Consider the following 12730-nt stretch of genomic DNA (forward strand, 5'->3'; position numbering starts at 1 on the left):
CAGGGAACTCATGTGCAGCGCTGGAACTGCTTTGAATTTCAAAGCTCTTACAGAATTAAGGAACTGTGCTTATCAGGGCACCAAATTTTGCAACAAATTACTTATCTGAGTAACTCTAGGAAGTTCCAGTTCCTACCTGTGAAGGAATAACTTGTGCAAAAGGACCTGGGCAAAGCACAAGATAGCAAAAAGCAAAGCTGCTTCTGAACTTCCTATATGCCGTGCCTACTTTCTAAATTGCTGATTGGGTGGTCTTAATCTTCAGGTAATTCCACAGGGAAGCACTGCAAAAGCCAATCTCAGCAGGGTTTTAAAGCAGTTACAGGATACTAATTCACAAATACAAGAAACACAGATGACCTCCAACCAAGATCCTAGCAGGAGAACTACAGCGACACTGGTTAGAGGCTTTAGAGCCCTTTGGATGAGAAAGGGACGTGGTAAGTACAAAGGTTTCTATCTCATAGTTATTGGCTGAGGCTTCATTTTCACCACGTGCAACACAGCTCTTCTCTTCTGCTACCATCCTTTCCAGAAGCTAGTGTTAACTACAAATTTTACATACAACTACAGTGTGTTTATAAAGAAATGTGTTCTCCAGAATGAATGAATGTTAAAACATACTCTTTTTTCAATGAGTATTTTTCATTACCAGCACTTAAAAAATACACAGAAGACACAAATTGCTGTCAGGCATCATTTCAAAACCAGCCCAGTATGTCCAATATGCTTCAGTATATTGTGCTTTTCTAATACTTCTCAACTAGGTACGTTTACCAAGCAGTGCACAATCCAAACTGCACTCAACACTGGCACACAATTCTCTTCATTCAGTGCCAAGTAATGTAGGCTTTGGAAAACACATTTTGGATATAAAAATTGCCCAACCAACTGAAATCAATAACCCAGGGAACTGACCTTCAACAGTGACCTCAACCTCAGGTTTCTCACTTGTTTCTGATGAGTCACGCTGGGAGGAATCTGAAAGGGAAAACAGGAATGCCGAATGACAAACACAGAAAAGATTTCAACCAAACATGCCATGCCTTTGCATTTAAACCAACATCATCAAAGAAGGCCCTTGCACTCACAGCATGCAAGAAAAACAGAACCAAAGATATGTTACCATAAGCCTTTGAGCAATTCCAGACAAAGGCAAGGAGGGGAGGATTACACTTGCTAAACTGCACGTGCAGCAGTGCAGAGTTGGTGCTATGACAGAAGGAAGTTCCATAGTCTTGGCTTTGTAGGGTTAATACAATCATAAGTATTTTCCCCTCTGCCACCCTGGATTACTGAAAATACAAACTTTGGTCACGAGCACCTTAAAATGCCTTTCTTGATTTAAAATAATGACCACGCCCATCACAACTTGCTTATACCAAGCCCCAGAGTGCTGTGATTTGGGAGATTAAAAGCAAAACAAAACAAACATCACAAAAGACAACCCCGTGGAAATATGAAAAGAGAAAGGTCGAAGAAGACATACAACTTCAATTAGGCAACATCTTTCCAAATATTTCTGGGAAAAAATATCCAATGATGTTAATTTATCCTCACAAAAAACATTGCACATCTCAAATGCTCTAACTCTGTTTCCAGATCTGTTCCTTCACTGCCATTGCAACTCTGAGGGATGCCTTCCAAAACATAAAGTAAAAAACATACTCCTGACTGCACAGAACCTTATAAAAGCAGACAGATTAATGTGGCCAGAAACCACACCAAAACACTGAATAAAGGACAGGTACGGGACTGCAAAAAATCCCATGCAAAGCATCTTTAACCAGAGTAAACTGAAGTGCATGGCTGCATTTCTGTGGAGAACCCAACATAAGGCATCATGAAAGAACACCACCAAAAGATCCCAGCTTTCTGCGAGTCAATTTACGTGGTCACGTCAAATTCCAAAAAACAACAGAGGTAGCCTATGATGATGATTTTACTGCTGCAATAGACCTACACAGAGCCCATGGCTCTCAAATGAAGGCTTGCCCTGGCATGTCTCACTCCTGCAGCACAAAATTACCCAAAACCTTCTCATAAAACAAAGCAGGGAGACAACATCATCTTCAATTTTCGTCTTACCAAAATTAAACTCTTTTCCATTTCTTCTCCCACTATTGGCAGCATCAGTAGCCGACTTGGTATTCTTCAGTCTCTTGTCAGGGGGCAGGTAGTTATCATCATCATCTTAAAGATACAAAAAAGTCATCACTGGTTTTATGTCCAGGGAACTCATGTGCAGCGCTGGAACTGCTTTGAATTTCAGAGCTCTTACAGAATTAAGGAACTGTGCTTATCAGGGCACCAAATTTCGCAACAAATTACTTATCTGAGTAACTCTAGAAAGCTCCTGTTCCTACCTGTGAAGGAATAATTTGCACAAAAGGACCTGGGCAAAGCACAAGATAGCAAAAAACAAAGCTGCTTCTGAACTTCCTAAGGAAAACAACATTGTCTTCTCAAACGTGACTGGACATCGCATGATCATAAAACGACCACGCAACAGCAAACGGAATCACAAAAGAAATTGTGCAGATATGGACTTTTTTATCTAACTGGAAGTAATAGCATTCCACTAGTAGATCTCAAAACACAGTACCTAAGTTTTGCCTTGAAGAGCTCAAATGTTCTAAACCCACTTTCAAAACAGTGTAAAATTAAGGGGCACCAAAGAAATTCAGTAAACAGGTCAGCTCTACCTTAAACACACACAAGTGGACAGGCAGGAAAACAACAAACCTAGCAATTTGTCACACAGCTGCTACTTAGCCAGTCACTTCCCAATCCACCACTACCTTCCTTATGGAAAGGAGTTTAAACTGTACACTGCCCAATTATCAATACCTGCAACCTCAGAGAAAACAAATGGTTAAAGCAGACAAAGAAAACTAAGTTCACATACAGAAAAACACGGACCCACGTCAACAAGGGGATGGTTTACTTAGCAAGAATATCAATACATATTGACATATCTTGTACCTATACAGTTCTGTTAATCTCTGCCACAGAAAACCTTCCCAGAGCAATTCTACTTTTGTGCTAAAGGCCTTTACATATATGCAGAACTTAAGGACTCTTCTCATAGAAACTTTCCTGTTGAGGTAACGTAAGCGTCATTTCCGTGCTGCATTGTAAAGCAGTGAAAGGAATGCCAGGAGTGCCCACTTTGTCCTAAATGCCCTGCCTACTTTCTAAATTGCTGACTGGGTGGTCTTAAGCTAATTCCACAAGCAAGCACTGCAAAAGCCAATCTCAGCAGGGTTTTAAAGCAGTTACAGGACACTAATTCACAAATACAGGAAACACAGATGACCTCCAACCAAGATCCTAGCAGGAGAACTACAGGGACACTGGTTAGAGGCTTTAGAGCCCTTTGGATGAGAAAGGGACGTGGTAAGTACAAAGGTTTCTATCTCATAATTATTGGCTGAGGCTTCACTTTCACCATTGCAACACAGCTCTTCTCTTCTGCTACCATCCTTCCCAGAAGCTAGTGTTAACTACAAATTTTACATACAACTACAGTGTGTTTATAAAGAAATGTGTTCTCCAGAATGAATGAATGTTAAAACATACTCTTTTTTCAATGCGTATTTTTCATTACCAGCACTTAAAAAATACACAGAAGACACAAATTGCTGTCAGGCATCATTTCAAAACCAGCCCAGTATGTCCAATATGCTTCAGTATATTGTGCTTTTCTAATACTTCTCAACTAGGTACGTTTACCAAGCAGTGCACAATCCAAACTGCACTCAACACTGGCACACAATTCTCTTCATTCAGTGCCAAGTAATGTAGGCTTTGGAAAACACATTTTGGATATAAAAATTGCCCAACCAACTGAAATCAATAACCCAGGGAACTGACCTTCAACAGTGACCTCAACCTCAGGTTTCTCACTTGTTTCTGACAAGTCACGCTGGGAGGAATCTGAAAGGGAAAACAGGAATGCCGAATGATGAACACAGAAAAGATTTCAACCAAACATGCCATGCCTTTGCATTTAAACCAACATCATCAAAGAAGCCCCTTGCACTCACAGCATGCAAGAAAAACAGAACCATAGATATGTTACCATAAGCCTTTGAGCAATTCCAGACAAAGGTAAGGAGGGGAGGATTACACTTGCTAAACTGCACGTGCAGCAGTGCAGAGTTGGTGCTATGACAGAAGGAAGTTCCATAGTCTTGGCTTTGTAGGGTCAACACAATCATAAGTATTTTCCCCTCTGCCACCCTGGATTACTGAAAATACAAACTTTGGTCACGAGCACCTTAAAATGCCTTTCTTGATTTAAAATAATGACCACGCCCATCACAACTTGCTTATACCAAGCCCCAGAGTGCTGTGATTTGGGAGATTAAAAGCAAAACAAAACAAACATCACAAAAGACAACCCCATGGAAATATGAAAAGAAAATGGTTGAAGAAGACATACAACTTCAATTAGGCAACATCTTTCCAAATATTTCTGGGAAAAAATATCCAATGATGTTAATTTATCCTCACAAAAAACACTGCACATCTCAAATGCTCTAACTCTGTTTCCACATCTGTTCCTTCACTGCCATTGCAACTCTGAGGGATGCCTTCCAAAATACAAAGTAAAAAACATACTCCTGACTGCACAGAACCTTATAAAAGCAGACAGATTAATGTGGCCAGAAACCACACCAAAACACTGAATAAAGGACAGGTACAGAACTGCAAAAAATCCCATGCAAGGCATCTTTAACCAGAGTAAACTGAAGTGCATGGCTGCATTTCTGTGGAGAACCCAGCATAAGGCATCATGAAAGAACACCACCAAAAGATCCCAGCTTTCTGCGAGTCAATTTACGTGGTCACGTCAAATTCCAAAAAACAACAGAGGTAGCCTATGATGATGATTTTACTGCTGCAATAGACCTACACAGAGCCCATGGCTCTCAAATGAAGGCTTGCCCTGGCATGTCTCACTCCTGCAGCACAAAATTACCCAAAACCTTCTCATAAAACAAAGCAGGGAGACAACATCATCTTCAATTTTCGTCTTACCAAAATTAAACTCTTTTCTTTTTCTTCTCCCACTATTGGCAGCTTCAGTAGCCAACTTGGTGTTCTTCCGTCTCCTGTTAGGGGGCAGGTAGTCATCATCATCGTCATCATCTTAAAGATACAAAAAAAACCATCACTGGTTATGTCCAGGGAACTCATGTGCAGTCCTGGAACTGCTTTGAATTTCAGAGCTCTTACAGAATTAAGGAACTGTGCTTATCAGGGCACCAAATTTTGCAACAAATTACTTATCTGAGTAACTCTAGAAAGCTCCTGTTCCTACCTGTGAAGGAATAATTTGCACAAAAGGACCTGGGCAAAGCACAAGATAGCAAAAAACAAAGCTGCTTCTGAACTTCCTAAGGAAAACAACATTGTCTTCTCAAACGTGACTGGACATCGCATGATCATAAAACGACCACGCAACAGCAAACGGAATCACAAAAGAAATTGTGCAGATATGGACTTTTTTATCTAACTGGAAATAACAGCATTCCACTAGTAGATCTCAAAACACAGTACCTAAGTTTTGCCTTGAAGAGCTCAAATGTTCTAAACCCACTTTCAAAACAGTGTAAAATTAAGGGGCACCAATGAAATTCATTGAACAGGTCAGCTCTACCTTAAACACACACAAGTGGACAGGCAGGAAAACAACAAACCTAGCAATTTGTCACACAGCTGCTACTTAGCCAGTCACTTCCCAATCCACCACTACCTTCCTTATGGAAAGGAGTTTAAACTGTACACTGCCCAATTATCAATACCTGCAACCTCAGAGAAAACAAATGGTTAAAGCAGACAAAGAAAACTAAGTTCACATACAGAAAAACACGGACCCACGTCAACAAGGGGATGGTTTACTTAGCAAGAATATCAATACATATTGACATATCTTGTACCTATACAGTTCTGTTAATCTCTGCCACAGAAAACCTTCTCAGAGCAATTCTACTTTTGTGCTAAAGGCCTTTACATATACGCAGAACTTAAGGACTCTTCTCAGAGAAACTTTCCTGTTGAGGTAACGTAAGCGTCATTTCCGTGCTGCATTGTAAAGCAGTGAAAGGAATGCCAGGAGTGCCCACTTTGTCCTAAATGCCCTGCCTACTTTCTAAATTGCTGATTGGGTGGTCTTAAGCTAATTCCACAAGCAAGCACTGCAAAAGCCAATCTCAGCAGGGTTTTAAAGCAGTTACAGGACACTAATTCACAAATACAAGAAACACAGATGACCTCCAACCAAGATCCTAGCAGGAGAACTACAGGGACACTGGTTAGAGGCTTTAGAGCCCTTTGGATGAGAAAGGGACGTGGTAAGTACAAAGGTTTCTATCTCATAATTATTGGCTGAGGCTTCACTTTCACCACGTGAAACAAAGCCCTTCCTGTTCTGCTACCATCCTTCCCAGAAGCTAGTGTTAACTACAAATTTTACATACAACTACAGTGTGTTTATAAAGAAATGTGTTCTCCAGAATGAATGAATGTTAAAACATACTCTTTTTTCAATGAGTATTTTTCATAACCAGCACTTAAAAAATACGCAAAAGACACAAATTGCTGTTAGGCATCATTTCAAAACCAGCCCAGTAAGTCCAAATATGCTTTAGGATATTGTGCTTTTCTAATACTTCTCAACTATGTAATTTATGAAGCAGTGTACTGTTGCAGGGGGGATTCTTGCAATACGTGTATCAGACAACGAGGCCCGTGGAAAGAAATATATGGACCAATTCTTGGCAGATATTTTTAGAGATGTATGGCCCGCTTATAATGGAGATATTGTCTAACATGACTATGATATTTAGCATATATACTGCCTTTAAAAGAAATACCACAAGGCCCAGTGACCTCTGCTGCTTGTAACCCTTTCTTTCCTTGGACAATCTTGAAGTCTACTACTTCTCCATCTCCTTTGCTTGGGATGTATTTTTTGGGGTTATTCTTTTTAATAGCAGTTGTTTGAACAAATATGTCATCCTGGTTGTCATATCTCGTTATAAAACCATAATGTTGTTTAACATGATACCATTTTACTATTCCTAAAACCTTAGCTACGGTGACTTTTTTCTTTTTCCGAGTGGCTGCTGTTTTGTGTCTCACTGCATTCCTGGTTTCACTTTCATTTTTGCTCACTCCCATGTTGGAACTGCCAGGGCTACCAGGGCCGTTGGGGCTGCTCGTGCCTGTGCGCTCTAGCTGCGGGGTTTCGGCTTCCCAGGGTCACATTCAGAGCCACAGAGGCCTGGCTGGGCCGCTCCGCTCAGCTCCCCGCGCACCGCCGCTGCTGCCACCTCTGCTCTCAGCTGCGCTGCCGCTGCCTGGGGCCACACCCGCATCTCGGCCGGGCCTCTCAGTGACGACCCTCCCATGCCCTGCTCCAGTGCACGTTTCGGCTAGTCAGGGCTCCGCTCTGCCGCTGCCAGCCACGCGTTGTCCACGCGCCGCCCCTCTCGGCCGGGCGTTCCCGGGGCTCGCTCCACCACGCACTGTGCGGGGCCGGGCGGGCACTGCCGGGTCCCGCCGCTCCCGCCGCGCCTCGCTCCGCCACCGACACTGCGGCTCGCGCGGCTCCGCCCGCATGCGGGAACTGCCTCGCTGCTGCTCGCAGAGGGCTTGGCACACATGGCTGAGGTCGCGCAGACTCTGAGGCACGCTTCCCTTTGCCAAGACACAGCTGACATTGCTCAACAGTCTCGGTAATTAAATAATATTCACAAAAATATTATTCCATCGGCATATACTTTGAGTCAGAAATTAACTGTGTCCAAACAGTCTTCCAAAAGTCTTTGGTAAGAATCAAGTCCCAAGAAACGTCAAAAAAGTTCTTGAACAACCATGCCAGGAAGTGTTTCAGTTCCTTTTGAGCTTGAATTAAGCTAAAATTCACAAATCATTGTTCAAGAATCTTTTCAAGTTTAAGATAAATGTCCCGATGCGGCTCTGAGAGCCACGAGTCTTTCCACGGTTCCTCTATAGTTTAGAGATGGAACAGCAAAATGAAAACAGGAGGAGAAATCCTGAGTTTACTCACAAGTCACAGTCACTGTCCCAAGGGATCAATGTCTTGCCCACATTCGCCACAATTTGTTGCAGTGGGGATTCTTGCAATACATGTATCAGACAACAAGGCCCGTGGAAAGAAATATATGGACCAATTCTTCGTACATATTTTAGGAGACGTTTATTTCTCCAGCTGCCTGGTTGGCGACTTGGCCAAAAACTGTGGCAATCATGGGACCAGAGGGTCCTTCCCCAGGCAGGGGAAGACAAAACAAGCAATGGGGAACAAGGTTGACCAGGGGGTAGGGAAACCCCAAAGGCCCTGCCTCTACCCCGGGGCCCCTCTCCCAGGACCACATGGCAGGGGCGAGGAAGCACAACAGTGCACAATCCAAACTGCACTCAACACTGGCACACAATTCTCTTCATTCAGTGCCAAGTAATGTAGGCTTTGGAAAACACATTTTGGATATAAAAATTGCCCAACCAACTGAAATCAATAACCCAGGGAACTGACCTTCGCTTGTTAACTCAGCATCAGAATCCTCACTTGTTTCTGACGAGTCACGCTGGGAGGAATCTGAAAGGGAAAACAGGAATGCCGAATGATGAACACAGAAAAGATTTTCAACCAAACATGCCATGCCTTTGCATTTAAACCAACATCATCAAAGAAGCCCCTTGCACTCACAGCATACAAGAAAAACAGAACCATAGATATGCTACCATAAGCCTTTGAGCAATTCCAGACAAAGGCAAGGAGGGGAGGATTACACTTGCTAAACTGCACATGCAGCAGTGCAGAGTTGGTATGACAGAAGGAAGTTCCACAGTCTTGGCTTTGTAGGGTTAATACAATCATAAGTATTTTCCCCTCTGTTACCCTGGGTTACTGAAAATATAAACAAAGGCTGTGATCCCCACAGCTTATGTATTTGCTTTACCATCTCTACAGACTCATGGTTGCTCCGCTAGAATGCTTTCCATCACAGGCTGCAAGGCCAACAATGAAACATGGCAGGGAAATTCATGATCACCATGCTTTTGTTGGGCCAGTGTGCACCAACAACACAAACAGGATTAGCTCATCAACACTCGGTGGGAGAAAGAGCAATTTATACTTAACTGCAGTACAGACTGAGAAAGTGAAGCTAATTGTATCAGAAACTATACCAAGATGAGGCAGCAGTGTGTGAAGGAACATATTTTAGCTACACTGAAGCTGCACTTGTGCATTTTGAAGTGGATCTTCTTTCAGGTCTCTCTAAGCTGGAGCATGGCATTGCTTTGGGAGCCAGTCTAAAGGAATCTTTGTTTCAAAGGTCTCTCTTCACATGATGTGGTGCACAGCAGAAATTCAGCAGTATCTACTGAGGCACCTTAACTGCAGTATATTTGAACTATGTCAAATACATCATCCAGTTCATGGAAAACAGAGTGTGATGTTTTGGTCTAATTCCAAGTGAGTGCTGGGTAGATAACTAGCAAATGCGAAGCACAACAAAAGCAAAGAATTAGGAGTTGTTTCACTAGACATGAACATAAAGAATGGTCGTAAAAATAATTGACCACCTAGAACCTTTCTGAGAGAATTAAAGAAGTTAAAAAAATTTAAAAAGATACAGCATTTTTGGAAACTTAAGAACAGCCACAAGACTGGCAGATGGTCCACCTAGTCCAGCACCAAATCCCAGAGAAACACTCACAGTTAAGGGACTCATGCAAAAAACTCAAAGCACATGGCAACAAAGTTCTGGAAGAAAACTCCCAGATGGGACATTTCTTCTTAAGACCCATTAAACCAATGGTTTTAAACACCAAAGTAACATTTTTAACAATGTCTCATCAGCACTAGCTCTCTTCTCATCTTGGGGAAATACACACAGCTCCTATGCAGGAGCCATCTTCACAGGTCTCAATGTTGTCATTCACCAGCACTGGCTCCAGTTTCTCAAACGTGATTTTGTTCCCTTTAAAACAATTTCTTCTGACACTCATAACCTGAACTTCCTGATTGCTGAATTTCAATCACACCGTGCTGCCCACACGTTCAATATCATTAAGACCACCTCAGACACCTACAGCAGCTACAGCTAACCTGAGGGATTGCAGGCACACCATGGTTTTGCCACTTCCCTTTTCACCATCTTGCCAAGGTTACTGGAGCGGAAAAACACTGAAAACCCCCAGTGACATATACCAAAATATACCAACTCTGATGGTTTGCTTTGAAGGAAATTGTCACTTGTGCAAACCTGCCACCACTGGCTGTAGCTTTCAGACAAACTTTAGGAAAAGCTTTAAATGCCTCTTCTACCTATTTCTGTACTAAGATATGGATTCCACCCAAGACTCTATAAAACCCAAACACTGCTGCTGATTCTTCTGTCTTACTTGTTTTTGTGAGGATCAGCAATAACTAATTTCCATTGCACAGAATCCAGACAAGGCTGCTTACTCTGTATGCCTCTTTAAACCACAAATGAAACTGAAGTTAGACTGTTACCTGCCATTTTTAGCCACTGCCTCTAGACCTTTTCATAAATACCAGCTTTCATGAGCAACAGATTGATTTGATTCACCAAAACCACGAGCAACCTTCCACACCTCTCTTACAGAAACTTGTGAAGAAGAACAGAGCTGAGGAAAAGGTGTGTAACAAAACCTTAGTCTGACTCAAAGGACCACACTCAGCAGCTGTAGCTATAAAATTCTAGTCAAAACCAAGGCAGAGTCAGAGTCTCGGTCATTTCCTATCACACTTCCCCTTCCTCACGCTCTCTCTTCACGGTCAGGAATAAAGCACAGGGCATGATGCTGGGGAAAACAAAGTACCGAGATTTCTCTACTCAAATGAGTCCAGTTCATAGTGCAGCCAGCACGAGCAATGAACTTTATTCTCCTTTATCAGGAGAAATGCTGCGGAATTTCATCTCATGGTACCCTTAACTATGGTGATACCTACCTTCAAAGCAAAACTAATGGGATTTGCAAGAAAGAGCATTGCTGCTAGCAAAACCTGCCTAGAAATGCACCCGACTCAGGCTGGAGAGCCACGTGCCCAGAACATAGCCAGCCTAACCATGATGTACTTTTCACATCCCGTCAACACATTAAACTTTGGGTCACGAGCACCTTAAAATGCCTTTCATGATTTAAAATAATGACCACGCCCATCACAACTTGCTTATACCAAGCCCCAGAGTGCTGTGATTTGGGAGATTAAAAGCAAAACAAAACAAACATCACAAAAGACAACCCCGTGGAAATATGAAAAGAGAATGCTTGAAGAAGACATACAACTTCAATTAGGCAACATCTTTCCAAATATTTCTGGGAAAAAATATCCAATGATGTTAATTTATCCTCACAAAAAACATTGCACATCTCAAATGCTCTGTTTCCACATCTGTTCCTTCACTGCCATTGCAACTCTGGGGGATGCCTTCCAAAATATAAAGTAAAAAACATACTCCTGACTGCACAGAACCTTATAAAAGCAGACAGATTAATGTGGCCAGAAACCACACCAAAACACTGAATAAAGGACAGGTACGGAACTGCAAAAAATCCCATGCAAAGCATCTTTAACCAGAGTAAACTGAAGTGCATGGCTGCATTTCTGTGGAGAACCCAACATAAGGCATCATGAAACAACGCTACCAAAAGATCCCAGCTTTCTGCGAGTCAATTTACGTGGTCACGTCAAATTCCAAAAAACAACAGAGGTAGCCTATGATGATGATTTTACTGCTGCAATAGACCTACACAGAGCCCATGGCTCTCAAATGAAGGCTTGCCCTGGCATGTCTCACTCCTGCAGCACAAAATTACCCAAAACCTTCTCATAAAACAAAGCAGGGAGACAACACCATCTTCAATTTTCGTCTTACCAAAATTAAACTCTGTTCCTTTTCTTCTCCCACTATTGGCAGCTTCATTAGATGACTTGGTGTTCTTCAGTCTCTTGTCAGGGGGCAGGTAGTCATCATCATCATCTTAAAGATACAAAAAAGTCATCACTGGTTTTATGTCCAGGGAACTCATGTGCAGCGCTGGAACTGCTTTGAATTTCAGAGCTCTTACAGAATTAAGGAACTGTGCTTATCAGGGCACCAATTACTTATCTGAGTAACTCTAGAAAGCTCCTGTTCCTACCTGTGAAGGAATAACTTGTGCAAAAGGACCTGGGCAAAGCACAAGATAGCAAAAAACAAAGCTGCTTCTGAACTTCCTAAGGAAAACAACATTGTCTTCTCAAACGTGACTGGACATCTCATGATCATAAAACAACCACGCAACAGCAAACGGAATCACAAAAGAAATTGTGCAGATATGGACTTTTTTATCTAACTGGAAGTAATAGCATTCCACTCGTAGATCTCAAAACACAGTACCTAAGTTTTGCCTTGAAGAGCTCAAATGTTCTAAACCCACTTTCAAAACAGTGTAAAATTAATGGGCACCAACGAAATTCATTGAACAGGTCAGCTCTACCTTAAACACACACAAGTGGACAGGCAGGAAAACAACAAACCTAGCAATTTGTCACACAGCTGCTACTTAGCCAGTCACTTCCCAATCCACCCCTACCTTCCTTATGGAAAGGAGTTTAAACTGTACACTGTCCAATTACCAATACCTGCAACCTCAGAGAAAACAAATGGTTAAAGCAGAC

The 12730-nt window shown here is 42.2% G+C and overlaps 1 protein-coding gene across 9 annotated transcripts in view; it reads right to left on the bottom strand.

Moving 5' to 3' along the window:
- GTF2I (general transcription factor IIi) overlaps positions 1 to 12730 on the bottom strand; it is a 108178-nt gene that overhangs the window by 41903 nt on the left and 53545 nt on the right. For 6 of the 9 annotated variants that reach the window (XM_082294593.1, XM_082294597.1, XM_082294596.1 and 3 more), the window contains exons 14-19: positions 11946 to 12050; positions 8570 to 8632; positions 5047 to 5157; positions 3877 to 3939; positions 2089 to 2193; positions 919 to 981 (exon numbers count right to left, since the gene is read on the bottom strand). In XM_082294593.1, the coding sequence (XP_082150719.1) occupies positions 919 to 981; positions 2089 to 2193; positions 3877 to 3939; positions 5047 to 5157; positions 8570 to 8632; positions 11946 to 12050 (510 nt within the window). The remainder of the gene's footprint in view (positions 1 to 918; positions 982 to 2088; positions 2194 to 3876; positions 3940 to 5046; positions 5158 to 8569; positions 8633 to 11945; positions 12051 to 12730) is intronic. The other 3 variants (XM_082294598.1, XM_082294599.1, XM_082294600.1) reach the window with 3 other exon arrangements.

This window comes from Coloeus monedula (genome assembly GCF_965178545.1).
Source record: "Coloeus monedula genome assembly, chromosome: 20".
Lineage (NCBI taxonomy): Eukaryota > Metazoa > Chordata > Aves > Passeriformes > Corvidae > Coloeus > Coloeus monedula.